At 59.7% G+C, this 19244-nt stretch overlaps 2 protein-coding genes across 2 annotated transcripts; both read right to left on the bottom strand.

Annotated features, from left to right (window-relative positions):
• Positions 1-1244: 1244 nt before the first annotated feature.
• On the bottom strand, positions 1245-8965 carry EIF4B (eukaryotic translation initiation factor 4B). Its single transcript, XM_036399951.2, is given in 15 exon segments — positions 1245-1430; positions 1966-2020; positions 2117-2204; positions 2519-2586; positions 3228-3438; positions 3518-3636; positions 4110-4344; positions 4763-4930; positions 5092-5202; positions 5595-5738; positions 5908-5962; positions 6157-6273; positions 7316-7524; positions 8713-8776; positions 8778-8965. Coding segments are annotated over 15 exon segments (1818 nt in total). The 5' UTR covers positions 8874-8965; the 3' UTR covers positions 1245-1352.
• Positions 8966-13280: 4315 nt separating this feature from the next.
• On the bottom strand, positions 13281-19244 carry KRT18 (keratin 18). Its single transcript, XM_036399935.2, has 7 exons — positions 18793-19244; positions 17912-17994; positions 16392-16548; positions 16158-16322; positions 15408-15533; positions 14450-14673; positions 13281-13404 (listed from the first exon to the last, which is right to left on the bottom strand). Exons 1-7 carry the CDS (start codon positions 19231-19233, stop codon positions 13281-13283), a joined length of 1320 nt encoding a protein of 439 aa, XP_036255828.1. The 5' UTR covers positions 19234-19244.

Genomic DNA, 19244 nt, shown 5'->3' with positions numbered 1-19244 from the left:
AGCCGCCGCGGGGGGGGCCGCATTCCAGCGGTGGGGGAGGCGGTTCCAGCATTCCAGCGGTTGGGAAGAGCCGGGAAAGAGGAAGGGTGGGGAGGGGGGGCGGCATCCCGGGGCTCGGTGCTGTGCCCGTGCCCCCAGTTAATTACCGTTAATTAACGGGGGCGGAGGAGGAATGGAAGGACGCAGAGAAGGAAGGATCAAGATGAAGGTGAAGGAGTAAAAATGAAAAAGGAGGAGGAAGAGGATGAAGAATCAGGGATGAGGAGGAAGAAGATGGAAGGAGGAGAAAAGTGAAGGAGGAAGAAGGAAAAAGAAGGAAAGAGGAAGAAAATGAGGTGGAAAGAGGAAGTTGAAGGGGAAACAGGAGATGGAATGATGGAGAGGAGGAATAAATAAGGAAGTGGAAGAGGAAAGGGGGGAAGAGCTAGAGAGGATGGAAGGAAGGAGGAGGATGGAGGAGGAGGAAAGGCAGGAAGAAAGAAGGAATGAAGAAGGATGAGGAAGGAGGAAGAAAGATGGAATGAGGGAAGAGAAGGATGCAAGAAGGAAAAAGGAAGCCCAGAGAAAGGAAGACCAATGTCAGGACAGGAAATTCCCCCTGGGGGGCTTTGGGAATTGCCCCGCTCCCCTCCAAGGTGGGGAGGAGAAGGGCAGAAGGATTTGGGGCCTTTCTGATCTTTTTCAGCTCATTTTATTGGAGAAGACAAACAGCCCCCCAGCCTGGGGGAGAACCCCAAAACTCCCCCAGGACCTCCCAAAACCCCTGGGAAGGTTCTTTTTACACATTTTTACAGCCCACCCCAAATCCCAAAATCTCAGAGTATCTTGAGGTTCTGGGGTGGAAATCTAGGTTTTCCTGTGTAAAGGGCAGGGTTTGCGTCCCAAAAATTGGGTGGGGGAATTGGGGGGGACACCTGTGAGCAGGAGGATGATGAAGGTGTCCAGGGGGAAATCAACATTCCAGAGGTGAGGAAAATGGGAGGCAGAGGGGGATCCCAGGAGGGGGGATTGGGGGGTTGGATGCCTCCCAATCCCTGTTTTGGAGGGGCTCCGGTGAGGAGGGGGTGGGAGGAAGGCCAGCTCTTCCTCACCCCTTATTCCATGGAAAACACAGAGAGGGGGGCTTTTCTTTCGAGAAAACTCTTGGAATTACCCCTCCCGCCCCCCGTGCTGATTTTGGGGTGATTCCCATTCGTTCATGGTGGGGTTTTTTTTCGGGATTTAAGAAGCTGTAGCTGAGGGAATTGATGAGTTTTAGGCTTTATTTCCATCTCGCCTGGATCAAGGTTGGGATTTTTGGGAATCTCCGGAGGTTCCCACGGCAGCTGAGGAGGAGGAGGGGGAGGAAGCTTTTACTCAGCTCCTTCTTCATCATCACCTTCATCCTCCCCATCCATGGAGAGCGCGGCATATTTGCTGGCATGGCTGAACTGCAGGAAAAACCAGGAAAAATTCCCAAAAATGGGATTTGAGAGGAATAAAGATCCCCAGGGACTCACACATCCCAAAACCAGGGGGTCACAGCCTCCCAAAAGGGGCCAGAGAAATCCAAAACTGCTGGGGTGGTTGAGCTGGGAGGGCCAGGGGGGTCATTGTTGAAAAAAAAAATCCCCAAGCCCGCAAAAAACCAAGATTTGAATGGGGTGAAGACCCCCAGGGGGTCATGCACCCCAAAAAGGGGAGTTCACAGCCTCCTCCAAAGGGGTTTCAGACTGCCCAAGGCTGAACTGTGGGGGTGGGCAGAGGGAGGGGGACAGTAAAGCAGAAATTTCCCAAAATACCCCAAAAAATGAGATTTGAGAGGTCGAAGTCCCCTGGGGGTTCAGTCACCCCCAAGAGGGGTCACAGCCCCTGCTGGTAACTGGAGGCATGGGGCATCAGTTATGGTGAAATTCCCCAAAACCCCCCAAACCCGGGATTTGAGGGGGGTCCCTCCCCCTTCTCTGGGTCCCCCTGGATCCTTACAGAGGGGGGGTTCTCCTCCAGTTTCTTTGGCTCGTGCTCCTTCCGGGGGTCCCTCCTGAGGAACAGAGGTCAGAGGTCAATTCCCAGGAAATTCCGTGTGCCCGGGGGGGGGTTTCCCGGTTCCTGAGGGGGTTTTGGGGGGGGGTCTCACCTCTCAGGGTCCCCCATTCCTGCGGGGCCACGGCTGCAGCTCCGGCCCTTGGAGCTGCTCTCCCGACCCCCTTCAGGCTTCAGTTCCTCTGTTGGGAAAGGGTGGGGGGGTCACAGCCCCCAGAACCCCCTGAGCTCCCCAAGCCCTCCTGAGCCTCCCAGCAAGGCCTCAACATCCCTGGAACCCCCCAACCCCCTTTAAAACCCCCCACAAAATGCCTCAACCCTCCCAGATCCCCTGATACCAACCTCCCCCTGAGCCCCCCCCCACGCCCCCCTGAGCTCCCCTAAAATCCCCCAAAGCCCCCCTAAACACCTTCTGAGCCCCCCAAGTGCTCCCAAGACTTCCCCAAATCCCCAAAACCCATCCCAAGCCTTCCCAATCCCCTCCTCCCATTCTCACCTCTCCTCTGGGTGGTCCTGGGGGGGCCCGCATCATCTCCAGGGGGGGTGGGGCCAGAGGGGCCCCCACTGGGGAGACAGAAAAGGGGGGAGGGGCATCAGGGGGGGTCCCTGGAATGGCCCCAATCAAGGGACATGGGGGAATGGGGCATGGGAATGTTGGGATAGGGCCTGGGAATGCTGGAGTGGAGGACAGGAGTATTAGAATGGTCTGTCCACAGGGAATTCCTGGGAATGTTGGGATGGGGCACAGGAACATATCTGAGCCACAGGAAAGTTGGGATTGGGCACAAGAATGCTGGGATGGAACCCAGGAAGGTTGGGATGAGCAGAAGAGTCTCCAGGGGCTGCAGGAATGTTGGGATGTGCCACAGAACATGGGGATGGGGCTCGGTAATACTGGGATGTGTGGCAGAAGCATCCCCAGGCCACAGGAATGTTGGGATGTGCCAGTGAGTCCATGGAGTGGGCCACAGGAACACTGGGATGGTGCAGAGGAACCTCTCTGTAATAAAGGGGTGTTGGGATGGGCCTTAGAAAGGTTGGGATAGGCAACAGAAATGTTGAGATGCACTACAGGATCATCCCTGGGAATGTCAGGGTCCCCTACTCCTGGCCCTTGGGGTCCTCCACTAGGGAAAAGCAGGGACCCATGGAATGATTAGGGCTGGAAAAGCAGCCCCCAGGCCACTCCTTCCTGGGACACTCACCTGGTTGGGGAGGCTTGCTCCGAGTCAGAGCTCTGGGAATTGCCGGGGGGGTTCTGGCTGCTCCGCTTCATCCAGGCGTTTTCCTTGGGAGGCGGTGCCGGCATCACCTTTGGCTTCTCCTCCCGGGATTTGGGGGGCGGTGAGGGTGGCTCCTCCTCTTTTCCTAGGGGCTCATTTTCCAGGGATTTCTCGCTCTCCCTCCTCCGTGTGGCTGGGGGGACACAAACCCGTGTGGCAGCTGCTGGCCGCCCCGGGCTGGGACGCTGCGGCTGCCCCGGACCCCGACTCACTCCGGCCGGTGGGGCCAGAGCCCGTGGACGTTCCCGGGGGTCCCGCGGGGCCGCTCTGGGAGGATTCGCTGCCTGTCCGGGATCGCTCCTGGTTCTCCTCGCTTCGCCAGCTTGGATGCCTGGGATAGGGTGGAAATAGGATCAGGGGACTGGGAAAGGGCTGCCCCATCCCACCTTTACCATAGGATGAACGCCATCCCACCCGAACCACTCCCAAGGATCACTGCCACCCATCCTGCTTTTCCATGGGGACCATTCCCTGTCCCTCCCATCTCTCTGTAGGGATCAGCCCCAATCTCCTGAGGGATCATTTCCATTCCATCCCACCCCTCCGTGGGGATCATTCCGTGCCCATCCCTCCCTTTGCCACTGGATCATTCCTAGCCAATACCCCCTTTCCCAAGAGACCATTCCATATCCCCTCACCTTTTGGGTGACAAATCATTCTTTGTCCATCCCATCACTACCATCACTACCAAGCGATCATTCCTTACCCATCCCATGTTTCCCAAAAGACCACTCCCAGCCCTTCCCACCTTTCCCAAGTGACCATCCCCATCCCATTCCCTCTTTCCCAAGGCACCATTCCCACCTTTCCCGGGGCCGTCTGTCGATCCTCTTGTCGTCCTCCAGCTGCCGCTGGAGTTTTTCCTGCTCCTTCTGGAGCCGCTCCTCCACCTCCCGCTCCCGAGCCGCTGTATCCACAGGCTTGGCCCCCCCGAAGATGGAAGCAGCCCGGCTGGACTGGGCAGCGGGAGCTGCTGAAGTTTCCTCTTCCTTGGGAGCACTCCGGGGCTTCAGGTTGAGCTTCGGTCTCTGGGTGGGACCTGGGAACGAGCCAGGAGATCCAGGTGGGCATTGATCCCACCTGCAACAGTGCTGAGACTGACAGCATAATCCCTGTCCCATCCTGCCATTCCCAAGGAATCATCCCCTTCCCCAGCCCACCCTTCCCAAGGGATCATTCCCATTCTCTTTCACTTTTTCATGGGAACATTTCCATCCTAATTCACCTTTCCTGAGGGACCATTCCATGTCCTTCCCACCTTTCCATGGGGATCATTCCTGTACCATCCTGCCTTTGTCAAGGAACCCTTCTCCCCCCATCCCTTCTTTCCCAAGGGATCATTCCCATCATATCCCACCATTCCCAAGGGACCACTCCCTATTGCTCCCACCTTTTCCACGGGATCATTCCCATCATATCCCACCATTCCCAAAGGAACAGCCCTAGTCCCACCCCACCTCTGTCCTCACGGCGGAAGTCATCCCGGCCGTAATCATCCCGGGAATTCCACCGATCCATCCGGTCATCCCGCCGGTCATAACGATCCTCATAGCCACGGTAGTCATCGTCCCGGCGGTACCCGCTTCCAAAGGCTCTCCGGCCGCTGCCTATTCGGGAATCGTAGCCTGGGGAAGGAGACGGATCATCTGAGAGTCACTAGGGATAATGCAGCCCAGATTCCCAGTGACAACAGTCTGGGAATTTGGGGCATTCCCAGTTACTCGCTGGCCATGGCGGGGTCTCGCTCCCACTCTCTCTGCCTGTGAGAACCCTTGGGAATTCCCACCTCGGTCGTAATCCCTGCTGCGGTCGTCGTAGCGATCCCGGCTCCCAAAACCACGATCCATGTCCCGCCGTGGCCCGTCCCGATACCGGTCGTCATAGCGATCACGATATCCTGGAAGCAGGATGGGGTTTTACTGGGATAGGCACAGATTCCACAAGGAAGGAGGAAAATCCCAGTGCTCCATGTGGGAAAGGAGGAGGCCCCATTCATCCTTACAAACTGGGAATGAGCTCAGGTAGGAATGAAGAGTTTTGGGAATGAATGAGCTTGGAGTTGGAATGAGAGCTGAGAACAAATGAGCTCCAAATGGGGAATGAACAAGCTCAGGGTGGGACTGAGCTCCAAATGGACATGAACAAACTCAGGGTGGGAATGAGCTCAGGTGGTTCCTAATCTCAGTCAGAGCAGTGTCAGCTGCCCCTAGATCTTGGGACAATGCTAGCTGCCAGGACACAGGGGAAGGAGGGAGTGCCCGGAACGCTGGGCCCATTCTCTTCACTCACTGTCCCCGAATCCATCGTCGCTCCGGCGTGGGGGGAAGTCATCGAAGGCATCGGGAGCAGCCGGACGCGCGCGCCAGTCGCTCTCGAACCGCTCTGAGTCCCGGAAGCGATCTCGGTCTCTGCCGAAGCAGCGATCATCCCGGTCTGCTGGCAGCCAGGGACACAGACAGGGACAAGGGGAGGCAAAAGGAGTGGGAAAGGGAATGAAGATTAAAAGGAAAGGAAGGAAACAGGGCAGGGTCAGGGCTGGGCCCTTGGCCACTCTCCCTGAATCCCTACCCTGCCTGATCCATGTCCTCAGCTGGACACTCACCTTTATCCTGAGCTTGATCTGCCACATCCACTCGTATCCTTCTGTTTCCTAAAGACTGGGAACAACAATGGGAAGTGAGTGCTGGGCTGGGAATTCCCTCCCCATATCCCACCTGACCCTCCCCTCTTCCAGCTGGAAGCCATTTGCCCTTTTCCCACCAACTCCAGGCCCGTGTCCAAACCCTTCTCCAGGTCCTTGGAGCCCCTTTAGGCCCTGAGATGTGCTCTTGGAAGCTGGGATTGGACTCACCTCTTCATTGAGGCTCAGGGCCTGGAACAGGGAATCGATATCCTCGAATTCCGCGTATCCAAAACCTTTCAACCTCTCGGGATTGGTGGGTTCCCGTGGGAGCCGCACGGCGCTGATCTGCGAAGGGAGGGAAGGCAGGGAAGCTCACCTCAGGATCTTGGCTTCCAAAAGGGGAATGCGGAAGGGTGGCAGGATCTGGGATGGAGCAACTCATGGATATTGAGGGATTGAGGGGGCTCCTCGTGCACGAAGAGGAAGACAGGGGTCCCACCCTAAACACTGCAGAACGTTCCAACATCTTTGGATTGAGGGACTGGGAAGAGAATCCCAGCTCTGGCAGCTGCACTGGGAACAATGGGAAGGGCCAGGTATGCTCTGCAGCCTCCTGCCCGGGCTCAGGGAAGCAGGAGCCATCTCAAAGCTCATTCCAGTGGAAAACCAGCCCTGGATGTGTCCAGCACAAGTCCCACGTGGACACAGGGTAGCCCACAACCTCCTTTTCCTAGATTCTGGCTCCCAAAGTGTGGGAGCTCCTTGCTCATTACTGATCGGAGCCCTGAGAAATGTCAGGAGCCACATTCCTAAATCTTAGGGGGTCATAGGGTCCCCAAAGCATCCCTTAGATTTTTCTGGGGTGGATTTCCTGATGGGAAACCTCTTGCAAAGCCAGGATCTTGCTTGGACCAAAGGAGAATCCACAACACGTCCATGGAATTATATTTAAAGAATGACAAATGCCAAGAAATAGGGAAAAGGAATGAGGAAGGCCAAGGTCAGGTACAGAGCTGGAGAGGGAAAAGCAGGATAGGTTCAAATGGGAATAAACTTGGTTTTTCCCAATTTGTGGTTTTCAACACCTCTGTGTGATCCATGAGCTTCCTGATGCTGTTTTCTTTCCACCTGGGAGCAAACCAGCTGCCCTACCCTGCCCCACCCCCCAGTCTAACCTCCACCCGATTCCACAGGGAAACCCCCCCCACTGGAGGCTCCTCAATCCCCCTGGAAGAGCGGGAATGGCTGATCCATGGCTGGGGAATCAAGGGATTCTCTCAGGATCAACCTACAGACACCCACATCCCAGGAAAACGCCCCATGGCAATGGAATACGGGTGCCCGATAGAGAGAGAGCAGCATTTCTGCCCTCTGGAATGTCACTCACATTAAGTCCTCGGAAGAAATCCTTGATGGACTCTTCCGTGACATCGTAGGGCAGGTTTCCCAGGAATGCCGTGTACGGAGGGGATTTGGGGAGGCGGCTTCTGTCGATGTTGGGCTCGCGGGCAGCGCGCGGGGCCGTGGGAAGGATGGAGCGGTCGATCGGAGGCGCCCGGTAAACGTCGTCGTCATTGCTGTGCCACGTGGTGGAGACTGCAGAGAAAGCCGGGATGTGGGCACAGACACAAGGCCAGAGCCAGCTGGAGCTGACTGGGGCCAACTGGGGCCATCCTGAGCTGGCCAGGTCAGCTGGAGGCAGCAAATCATCCCACAGCCCACCCAGATGGAGGCAGCTGGAAGCAACCGGAGGCACTGGGAAGAAACCGGAGTCATCCAGAGGCACCCAGAGGCAACTGGTAAATCCATGGAAAAGGTGCCCTGAAGCCATCCAGAGCACCCAAGGCAGGGACAGACAATCCCATGAGTGGCTTTCCAGGATTCATTCCAGCTTGGATTCCAGCCTGGCTCAGTGGGAAGCTCTGGTGAATCCGGTCCCCAAAACCTCAATATCCCACTGCTGCTCCCCCACTTGGCTGGACACTGAGTCCCATCCCTAAGGAAAACTTGCACGGCTCTCCCAGCTTTATTATTCCCCAAAAACTGAATAGCCAGTGGATTTTTCCAGTTATGATGCCACTGGCAGCTAGGAATGCCAATCCTGGAGCCTTCCAATCTGGAAGGCAGGAATTACGTTCCAGGACCTGGGAATGACAGTCTGGAAGCTGGGAATGCCAACCTCAGAGCTCAGAATGGTGCCCAGGCATTGAGAATGCTGTTCCAGCTCTGGGAATACTGCTTCTAGGACTGGGAATGCCAATCACAGAGCTGAAAATGCCACTCTGGGGACTAAAAATGCTATCCTGGCTCCAGAAATGCTGCTCTGGGGGCTGGGAATGTAAATCCCAGAGGTGGGAATGTCGTCCTGGCTCTAGGAATGCCATCCTGGCTCTGGGGATGCTGCTCTCGGGGCTGGGAATGTAAGTCCCAGAGCTGGGAATGCTGTCTTGGTTCCAGGAATGCCATCCTCATCCTGGTTCCAAGAATGCCATCCTGGCTCTGGGGGCTGGGAATGCTAACCCCAGAGCTGGGAATGCCATCCTAGCCCTGGGGATGGTGCTCTGGGGGCTGGGAATGCCATCCTGGCTCCAGGAATGCCATCCTGGCTCTGGGGGCTGGGAATGCTAACCCCAGAGCTGGGAATGTCATCCTAGCCCTGGGGATGGTGCTCTAGGGGCTGGGAATGCCATCCTGGCTCCAGGAATGCCATCCTGGCTCTGGGGGCTGGGAATGCCAACCCCAGGGCTGGGAATGCCATCCTGGCTCCAGGAATGCCACGCTCACCTTCCAGGTCGTCGGTCTCGTCGGCCCAGCTCACAGGTTTGGGGATGTAGGTGGGGCCCCCCCCCGCCCCCCCCATCCTCAGCCAGGAAATCCGTGAGCGTCAGCGTCTTCCCCTTCTTTGGCTTCTTCTTCGCTGCCGCTGCAGGAGCGAGCGGAGACATGGATCAGAGCGGGAACAGGAGTGGGGACGGGGGGAACTGAACAGGGAAAGGGTGGGAATGAGAGTGGGAATGGCAGGACAGAGAGGGAATGAGAATGGAAATGGTGGGAATGGGAGTGGGGATGGGCAGGACAGAGAGGGAATGAGAATGGAATCAGAGCGGGAATGGGAGCAGAGATGCGTGGGAATGAGAGCTGGGACAGGAGGGAATGAGAGCAGGAATGGGTGGGAATGGGAGGGAAGGAGAGTGGGAATAGGTGGAATGAGAGCAGGGACAGGAACAGGGCGGGGCAGAGGGACTGGGGACACTGGGGTGGGACACAGGACACTGGAATAATGGGAGTGGGGACAGCAGGGTGGGACATAAGGCACAGGGATGGGATATGGGACACGAGGACCTGACGTGGAACGTGAAGCACCAGGATGTAGGACATGAGACACTGGAATGGGACTGGGGACACCAGGATGGAACATGGGGATGGGACATGGGACACTGGGATGGGACATGAGGAGCTGACATGGAACATGAGGCACCAGGATATAGGACACGAGACAATGGGATGGGACAGAAGACACCAGGGTGGGACACGAGGCCTTGGGATGGAGCACAAGGTGACAGGATGGGACACGGGACATTGGGATGGAATGGGAGGAGCTGGGAAGGGACATGAGACAGGACAGCAGGAGCCAGGAGGAAACAGTACAGGAGGACATGGAGCACCAAGATGGGACAGGAGGCCCTGGGATGGGACACAAGGTGACAGATGGGGACATGGGATGATGAGGATGGGATGGGATGGGATGGGATGGGATGGGATGGGCTGGAACAGGACAGAAGCCACTGGGATGGGACATGAGGTGCCAGGAGGGGACATGAGATGGGACACAAGGCACCAGGATGAGATAGGAAGTGCTAGGATGGAACACAGAGCACCAGGATGGGACAGCAGCCACTGGGATGGGACAGGAGGAGTCAAGAGGAGACAGGAGGTGTCAGGATAGGACACAAGGAGTTGAGAGAGGACAGAAGCCACCAAGATGTGACAGCAGTCAGTGGGATGGGACATGAGGCACCAGGATGGGACACAAATGGGACATGAGGTACTGAGATGGGACAGAAGGCACCGGGAGGGGACACAGGATGGGACACAGGCACTTGCATGGAATATGGCACTGAGAGACATGAGGTGCTGGGATGTGCCATGAGGGCACCAGGGTGGGACAGGAACCACCAGGACGGGACAGAAGGAACCAGGAACGGATGTGGGGCACCAGGATGGAACATGAGGAACTGGGATGGGACAGGAGGCAGCACAGGAGGAGCCAAGAGGGGACAGGAAGTGACAGAATAGAACACAAGATGGGACATGGGATGGGATACGAGGAGCTGGACATGAGGACCCAGGACAGGGACAGGAGACACAGGGGTGGATGGGGTTCCAGACTGGGACAGGAAACACCAGAATTGGACAGGAGCCACTGGGAGGGGACCTACCAGGGGCCAGGAGCCACCCCCCAGCCCCCTTTATTTGTTATTCCCACTGGAAACATTGTCCCCATCCCACCCCTTGTGGGGACACACCCAGGCACAAGCTGTGACCCTCCTGGAAAACCTGGGTATTTCCTGGAAGGTGGCTTTGGATTTACAATTCCCTCCCTCTGGGAGGAACTGCTGCCCTCATGTGGCTCTGTCGCTGAATCTGGGACCTTTCCTGGCAAAAACTGCTGCATTTGCCAGGAAAAATCCCTCTGGGTGGAGCCAGGGGGGTTGGAGCCCCAAAGAAATGGTGGAGTCACCTCCTTCCCCCATCAGATTTTGGGGAGGTCAATAGTGGTCCCAGGGGAAGCAAAACTGATGGGTTTCAAGGACATGAAAGAGAAAGGCATGGAAAAATATTCCCCTCTTTTTTTTTTAAGGAGAGATCATGAATTTTTGGATGGCCAGAGCTTCTAGTCAGATATCCCTGACCAGAGGTAATAATAATTAATGAATCAACCAAAGGGCTTTAACGAGGATAAAAAGGATGGAGGTCGGATTGCTCATAGAATGGCCTGGAAATCGTTATTCCATGGAAATCCAGCATGGAGAGAACCACCACCACCGGTGTTTTCCCATGGGAACTGGGAGGGGGTGGTGGTGTGTGAGACCCCCGGGATGGCTCCATCTTCTCCCAGTCCATCTCTTCCCTCTGCACTATGGATTTCAGGGAAGTGTGGGGCCCTTCCTGGACTCCTATGGGAATCCCAGCCTGGGATGCAGGAGCGCCAAGGTGCTCAGAGCTGCCCCAGGGTGACCCAACCTCCCGCAGGAAACTAGCCTGGGACACTGCTGGGAATGCGGGAAGCACCTGAGGCCCAGGGAAAGCCGGGACAGGGATGGATCCAGGTGGGGTGGAGGCACCTTCCAACCCCCCGTGCTCACCCCGGTACCGGGACCCCACCTCCCGCTCCAAGCAGAGCCGGGGATCCCGGGAGATGCTGCGGGATCGGGAATGGAGGGGAGAGCCGGGTTGGAACTGGGGGGCGTCTGGAGTGCTCCCTCACGCCGGGACCGACCCCTGAAGGGGCTGGAAGGGGTCACATCCTGCCCCGCCTCCCCGGTAATTGACCCCGAGGAGCCTCAAGGGCACCGCGGGCCCGGGAAGGGGGTCCCGGTGAAGTCCCTGCGGGCAAATGGAGGGGGGGGGGCCTGATCCCACCTCTCCCCCCAAACTCCCGGTACCGGGGCCCCTCCGACCCCCCCCCGTTCGCGGCCACGTGGGCGCGTCGCCCCCTCCCCCCCTTCCGCGCGCACGCGCCGGGCCGCGCCCGGCGCGCGCACGTCAATCACTGGCTGGGCGCACGCACGTCAATCACCGGCCGGGCGCGCGCGCCCCCGCCAATGGGAGACGGGGGGGGTGTTGGGGGGCCCGGCGCGCGCACGTCAATCACAGGCCGCGCGCGCACCCCCGCCAATGGGAAGCGGCGGGAGGGGGGAGGAAGGGCGCGCGCCCGCCTTGAGGGGACGCGGCGGAGGAGGAAGGGGGGGGGTTCGGTTTTCCCGCCGCTTCCCCCGCTTTTCCCGCCACCGCCTCCCCCCCAGCACCATCTCCGGAAGCGACGGCACTCGGAGCAGCCCCGGGACCGCCATCGGTGCCGCCATCAGTGCCCGCGGAGCTCCACGCGGGCCGGCGCGGCCCGGGCCCGCGGCGCAGCGCTCACCTGGGGCCGCCATGTTGGGACGAGGCAGAGAAGGCAAAGGACCCGGATGGCGGCGTCACGTGACCACGAGCGTCGCGCCCTGTCAGGGGGCGGGGCGAAAATCGTGGGCGTGGTCTGGGCCGGGGGCGGGGCCTGGGGCTGGCTGGTTTTTCGGGGGAGGGGCTGGAGGGGGAGGGACCGCCGGGACCCCCGGCACTGACACCCCCGGGCACCGGCCGACACCGACAGCTCCCGGCGCCCCAGGCACCACCCGGGCTGCTCGGAACTCCCGAGCACCGACACCCCGGACACCGAGACGCGCCGACCCCGTCACTCCCCGGAGCCCGGGACACTGGGACCCCTCGGCACTGACACCCCCGGGATTCCCGGTCACTGGGAGCCCCGCATACAGGCTCCCACCCACACCGACAGCCCCAGGCACCGCGATGCCCCGCACACCGACACCCGTGGCAGCGCCCCGAGACCCCCAGTCCCCGCATCCCCGGGCACGTCACCCTCTGGGCACCAACACCCCCGGTCTGCTGACACCCCGGGGACTCCCGGACACCGCCACCCCCGGGCACTGACACTCCCAGGCATCTGCGCCGGGATCCCCGGGCACCGACGCCCGAGGAACTCCCGACGCCAGGACTCCTCGGCACGAGGATGCCCGCGACCCCCGAGCACCGCACCGGGACCCCTGATCACCGCACCGAGACACCCGAGTACCGCACCGGGACCCTCGGGTACTGCACCGGGACCCTCGGCTACCGCACCGGGATCCCCGCTCCCGTTCCCCCCGTGTCCCCCCGGGAGCGGTTCAGGACAGGACGACGCCCGGAGCTCGGGGCTGATCCCGGGGCCGGCGGGGACAGGGACGTTTTGGGGTCCTCCCGGCTGGTTCTGGGAGGTCGACGCCCCCAGGGACCCCGACATGAGCAGGGGGCAAAAGGGGCGTCCCGGGGGGGCGTGGGCGACCGGGGGTCGTTGTCGGGATGGTGACAAGAGGGGGTACAGAATCCATCCCTCCCCCGACAGCTCCCCACACCCCGTGCCTCAGTTTCCTCCCGGTCTCAGCCCCATGTCCCCACTCCCGTTTTCCCCCTCTGGAAGGACACACCAACACATCCCATCTCCTATTCATGGGAATCAGCACTTTATTTGGATCTGGGGGGAGCTCGGGGACCCCCCCCCGGGTTTTGGGGGCCCGGGATCTCCCGTGACCCCCTCAGTACGTGCGGACCTTCACCTCCCTGGTCTCGGTGATCACGCGCTTGGTGGGCCCTGTCCCTGCCGTGGTGGCCGTGGTGGCCGTGGTGGCCGTGGTCTCCTTGTCCAGGGCATCCCTCAGGCTGTGGGGGGGGCGGTTAGGGGTGGGGGCACGCAGGGGTCCCCTCCCCATGCTGGTAGTGTCCCCCCCTCAGTGTCACCCAACAGGTGACAGAGATGGCATGTCCAGTGGGATGGGCTGGGGTGTCCCAGCACCCTGGAGATTGTCCCCTCTGGGTGTCACCCCGTCCCCTGGCTGTTCCCAAGATCTTGTAACTGCTGGGACCCGGACACTGGGACACCTGGGGCTCATCCCCTCTGATGTCACCACTGTCCCCATCCCCAGGCCATCCTGAAGGACAGACCTGGGATATGTGATCTCCTGGGATCATCCCCCTGGATGTCACTGCTGTCCCCTGGCTGTCCCCAAAATCTTGTAACTGGTGGGTGGGACCTGGACACCTCATCACAGGGCTCTCATCTGCCCTGGGTGTCCCCTCCCCATGCCAGGGACGGCACCTGGACACTCAATTCCTGGAATTATCCTTTTCCATCCCCTTCCCATCCCCTTCCCAGCCCATATACTCCCCCCTCTGTCTCCATTTCCCCCTCACCTCAATTTCCATCCCTCTGAATTTCCCCCCCCCTGAGCCCTTATACCTGAACTCACCCCCCAAACTTCCTCACCTGAGCTCTGTTTGCTCACCTTCCCCCAAAACCTGAATTCCCCCCCTTCACCTGAGCCCCTGTACGTGAACTCCCCTCTGATTTGAAGTCCCACCCCCGTACCTGCCTTCCTTCCCCTTCTCACCCAAACCACCCATATCTGAACTATACCTCCAAATTCCCCCCTCACCTGAACTTCTAACACCCCGTACCTGGATTCCTTCCCTCTCCACCAAACTCCCCCCCAAACCCTCTCATACCTGAATTTCCCTCTCACCTGAACCCCCCTGAACTCCTTAACTCCTCCCCCTCATCTGAACCTCCCCTGACCTGAACTCACGCCCCTGTACCTGAACTTCCCCTCCCACCTGAACTTCCCCCCCCCCGGCGCTATCTGAATTCCTTCCCCCCAGCTGAACCCCCCCCGTACCCGATCCCTTCCCCAGTTCCCCCTCTGTTAACCTGAAGCCGTCGTCGCCCTCCAGCAGCTGCCGATATGTCGCGATCTCCGCCTCGAGCCGGTCCTTGAGGCCGAGCAGCTCCCGGTGCTGCTCGTTCTGCCGCTGGAGCTGCGCCCGCACGTCCCGCAGCTCTGCCTCGGCCGCGCTCACCTGGAGCTGCACCTGCGCCAGGTGAGCCCCGGCCCGCGCCTCGGCCTCGGCCAGCGCCGCCTCCAGACCCGCGTTCTGGGGGAATCCGGGCGATTAGGGGGGTTCGGGGGAGTCAGCACCCCGAGTTCATCCCGAGCTTCAGCCTCGGCCAGCGCCGCCTCCAGACCCAAGTTCTGGAGGGATTGGGGGGTTAACGCGGTTTTGGGGGAGTTCACTTTGATCTGAGCCTCAGCCTCGACCATGGCAGCCTCTAAATCTGTGTTATGGGGCGTTCGTGGGGGAATTAGGGGGTTTTGGGGCAGCCAGAACCCCTAAAATGGGGGGATTGGAGGATCTGCACCAAGAAAATGGGGGGGTGAGTCACCTTGGGCTCAGCCAGTGACTCCAGACCCACATTCAGGGGAATGTAGGGGTTTTGCAGGGGTTCACCCCAAATCCTGGGGGTTTACCCTGAGCATTGGTTGATGCAGACCCCAAACCTGTGTTCTGGGGGGGATCAGGGGAGGATTAGGGCGTCTTATGGGGGTTCACCATGCCCTGAGCCTCAGGCTCAGGCAGTGCCACCTCCAGCCCCGAGTTCTGGGGAATTCAGAGGGTTTGGGGTTGGTGGAGGGGGTCAAGACTTCAAAAATGGCCTTTGTGTGGCTGGAGTTATGGCTTGGGGGTTGGAGGGGTTTTGGGGCTCTGGAGCCATGGATTAAGGGGAGCTAGGTTTTTTGGAGGGGGAATTGGGAATGTGAGGCTGTGAATTGAGGGATTTGGGGGGCGGGTTGGGGTTTTTTGGGCGAGTTTGGAGAATTTTGGGGTACCTGGTTGCGCAGGGCCTCAAGGTCAATCTCGAGGGTTTGCAGTGAGCGACGCAGGGCCCCAACAGTGCCTCGTGCCACGTCCAGGTCCTTCGTGCTCTGCGTCACCTCCAGGGTGGTCTCTGTGATCTGGGAGGGAAAGGAGGGGTCTGGGGGGGCCTGGGGACAACCTTGGGGTCTGGGGGGCAGCAGCCTTGGTGCCACCCATCAGGAGCACCCCAAGTCCTGGAGGGGAGGTGGGGGAGTGAGACCATCCCAAGAAGAGCCAGACTCAGGCATGGGACCCTAATGGGGATCCCACATTGTGCGGGTGCCCTAGGAGGGGCTCCAAACTTGCACCTTGGACAGAGGCCATCCCAAAAGTGTCCCCAAGGCTGGACCAGGAACCTCCTGGAGCAGTTCACCCCAGGACTCCCCCTGAAAATGTCACGAGTGTCCACCCAGGCCCCTCCTGGGTGTGCCACCCCTCTTCCCCCTGGCTTTGTGGGGCTTCGTTGGGGACCTCCCATGCTACCCTGGGGACACCCCCCAAAAGGGGTTTCCCCTTTTTTGGGACCCCCCCCCAGTGGCCCCTCATTGGGGACACCCCTATGGGGACCCTTGGATGTGGACTGGTAGGGCTTTGGGGTCTCCAACTCTCACCCCCTCTGCTTCTTCAGGTCTTCCAGGACCATTATCTTGGATCCACTGCTCCCCCAGGATCGTTTCGGGGCTGGTTTTGGGTGGGATTTGAGGTTTTTTAGGGTTCCTTACCTGCTGCCCCCACTGCTTCTCCAGATCCTCCAGATTTTTCTGGGCCAGGGCATCATACTGAGCCCGCAGCTCTCCCAGGACCTTCCCTAAATCCTGTGACTGCGGAGCGTCCACCTCCACCGTCAGCGCTGACTGCGAGGCCTGTGCCCGCAGGTCCTGCACTTCCTGGAGGCAGCATGGGTCAGTTTGGGGTCCCACAGCCCCTCCCGAGCCCCCCAAGTCCTCTGGACCCACCAGGTCATGGTCCTTGCGCAGCAGGATCAGCTCCTCACGCAGGGCCTCGATGTCCCCCTCGAGCTGCAGCCGCGTCATGTTGGTGTCGTCCAGGACCTTGCGCAGCCCGGCGATGTCGCTGTCCACCGACAGGCGGATGGCCAGCTCTGCCTCGAACCTGGACACGCCGCAGGAATGGAGAGCCAGGGTGGGACACGGAGCTGAGCCAGCCTTGTGCCCGTTCTTTACTTTGTCCTTGTCCTTGTTTCTGTCCCTGATGTATCCTTGTCCCCCACCCCCATCATCAGCCCCATTTCCATCCCCAGCCCAACACAGCCTTTTCCTCATCCTTGTTCAATCCCCATCATCCTCAGCCCCGTTTCCATCCCCAACACATCCTTCTCCCCATCCCTGTCCCATCCCCATCCCATTCCCATCATCCTCATTTCCTTCTCCATTTCCCTTCCCATCCTTGTCCTCATCTCTATTTTCAATTCCATCCCATCTCCTTGTCCCACCCTCACCTCATTTCCATCTCCAGCCCCACCTGACCTCATCCCATCACTGTCTCCATCCATGTTCTTATCCCTGTCTCATCTCCTCTGCCACCTCCACTCATCCTATCTTTGTTCCTGTTCCCATTCTCATTCTTCTCCTTGTCTTCATCCCCATTTTTATCCCCTATTCCCGTTCCCATTCCTGTCTCATCCTATTCCTCATCCTCATCTCCAGTTCTGTCCCATCCCTGTCTCCATCCATGTTCCCATTCCTGTCTCATCCCAACTCTAACCTACAGTTGTCCCCATCCCTGTTCTTTTCCCTGTCCCCATCCAGTTTCCCATCCCCATTCCTACTCCTATTTCCATCTTTGACCTTGTCCTCATCCTGATTTCCATCCTCAGCCCATCCCTGTCCCTGTCCACATCCAGTCTCCATTACCACTCCTATTTCCATCCTTGTCCTTGTGCACTCCCTGTCCCATCTCCACCCCATTCCAATCCCTGTACCCACCTCCTTCCCACCCATCCCCATTCAGTCCCCATCCCATCCTCATCCTCACTCCCATTGCCACCTGTTCTCTCCCTAGTCCCCATCCCCATCCACATCTCCATCCATTTCCACCCTATTCCCATTCCCACTCCTGTTTCCATGCTGGTCTCCATCCCATCTCCCTCACCATCCTTATCCGCATTCCCATCCCCGTTTCCATCCTTGTCCTTGTCTTCATCCCCATCTTGTCCCCATCCTCATCCTCATTCACACCCCCATCCTCACCCTCATCCCCCCTCCATCTTCATCCCCAGTCCTACCCAATCCCACCCCTATTCCCATCTCCATTCCCACCTTGTTTCCAACTCCATTTCCACCCCATCCCCATTCCCACCCCTATTTCCACCCCATCTCCACCCTCTCTTCCATCATATTCCCACCCCCATTTCCATCCCCATTCTCACTCCATCCTCATTCCCATGTCACTCCTGCCATGTTCCCACCCTCATTTACTCCCAGTATTCCCAGTATCCCCAGTATCCCTCCCTCACTTGACCCGGAAGTCGTCGGCCGCCAGACGAGCGTTGTCAATCTGCAGCACAGTGCGTGCATTCTCCACTGTGCTCTCCAGGATCTGGGATGGGGACACGAGGACACCCGTGGATACAGGGGGCACACGGACATGCAGGGACAGATGGACACATGGGCATGGGGACACGGACACAAGTGGACACGGGGAAATGGGGACTCATGGGGGGGGGGCATGGGGAGACACAGACAGGGGGACACACGTGGACATGGGGGTGCACGGATGGGGGACGTGTGGAGGGACACACGGACATGAGGGGACACGGGTGGACACACACAGACACGGAGACACAGACACAGGTGACCACATGGATATGGGGGGTACAGGTGAGGGGGACACATGGACACGCAGACACAGGGACACTCGCAGGGACGCAGGGACACAGGGACACGTGTCACCGTCGCCGTGGCAGGGTGACTTCCCCAGCCCCCCTTCCCTGCAGGGCCTCGCCCCGGAAAAGCTGCGATAGCCCAGGGTGGGGGCGGGGCGGGGGGGCCTAGGTGTGTGTGTGTGGGGGGGGAGGGGTGCCGGTCACCTTGAGGAGGCTCCAGGAGGGGCTTTGGGGACACGGGGGGGTCTAATTTACCCAAAAATCGGAGTAAGAATGGAGGGGGGACTCCTTCGACACTGCCCCACCGCGGTGGCCTTGGTCACGTCCCTTCGCTCCCCCCGTGGGGAGAACCCCCCCCCCCCCCCAGCCCCCCACCCACGGGACTTACAGACCTCCCCAAGCCCCCCTACGCCCTCCCAGGGACGTACAGACCTCCCACAGATACAAAGTTCAGCTCTTTCCCTCTCCCTCCCCAGTTAATGTTTAACCCCAACCCCCCCCCGCGCGCCCACCTTGTCCCGTAGCTCCTCTATCAGCTCCCACTGGGGGCTCCAGTCGTGGGCGCTGGGTCCCTTTTGGGCCATAAACTCCCGGATTTGGGTCTCCAGGCGCCGGTTCTCCCGCTCCAGTCTCCGCACCTGCTCCAGGTACGTGGCCAGGCGGTCGTTGAGGTCCTGCATCGCCTCCTTCTCGTTGGCCACGGTCCCGGAGCCCCCCAGGAGGACGCTGCCCCCCAGACCGGCCCCATAACCGGCCCCAAAGGCGCCCCCGGCGCTGCTCAGGGTGCGGGTGACGGAGATCCGGGACCCCGCGCCCCCCGCCCCCGCGTACACGCTCGCGGCGCTGCCCAGGGGGGCGAAGCGGCGGCCGGGGGCGATCCCGGGGGTCCCGAGGGTCCCGATCCCGCCGGAGCGGACGGAGCTGGAATAGACGGTGCGGCGGGAGAAGCTCATGGGGACGGCGG

This window comes from Molothrus ater, chromosome 30 (genome assembly GCF_012460135.2).
Source record: "Molothrus ater isolate BHLD 08-10-18 breed brown headed cowbird chromosome 30, BPBGC_Mater_1.1, whole genome shotgun sequence".
NCBI lineage: Eukaryota > Metazoa > Chordata > Aves > Passeriformes > Icteridae > Molothrus > Molothrus ater.
Note: the sequence above shows the minus strand (reverse complement) of the source record. Positions and strands in the feature narration are given on the sequence as shown.

Excerpts from the sequence above, each read along its gene's own strand:
- KRT18 (XM_036399935.2), bottom strand. The coding sequence starts at position 19,233 with ATGAGCTTCTCCCGCCGCACCGTCTATTCCAGCTCCGTCCGCTCCGGC. Across the intron at positions 14,674-15,407 it reads TTGAGGCCCTGCGCAACCAG|AACGCGGGTCTGGAGGCGGC; the intron begins GTACCCCAAAAT and ends GGATTCCCCCAG. Across the intron at positions 13,405-14,449 it reads GAGGGCGACGACGGCTTCAG|CCTGAGGGATGCCCTGGACA; the intron begins GTTAACAGAGGG and ends CCCCCCCCACAG.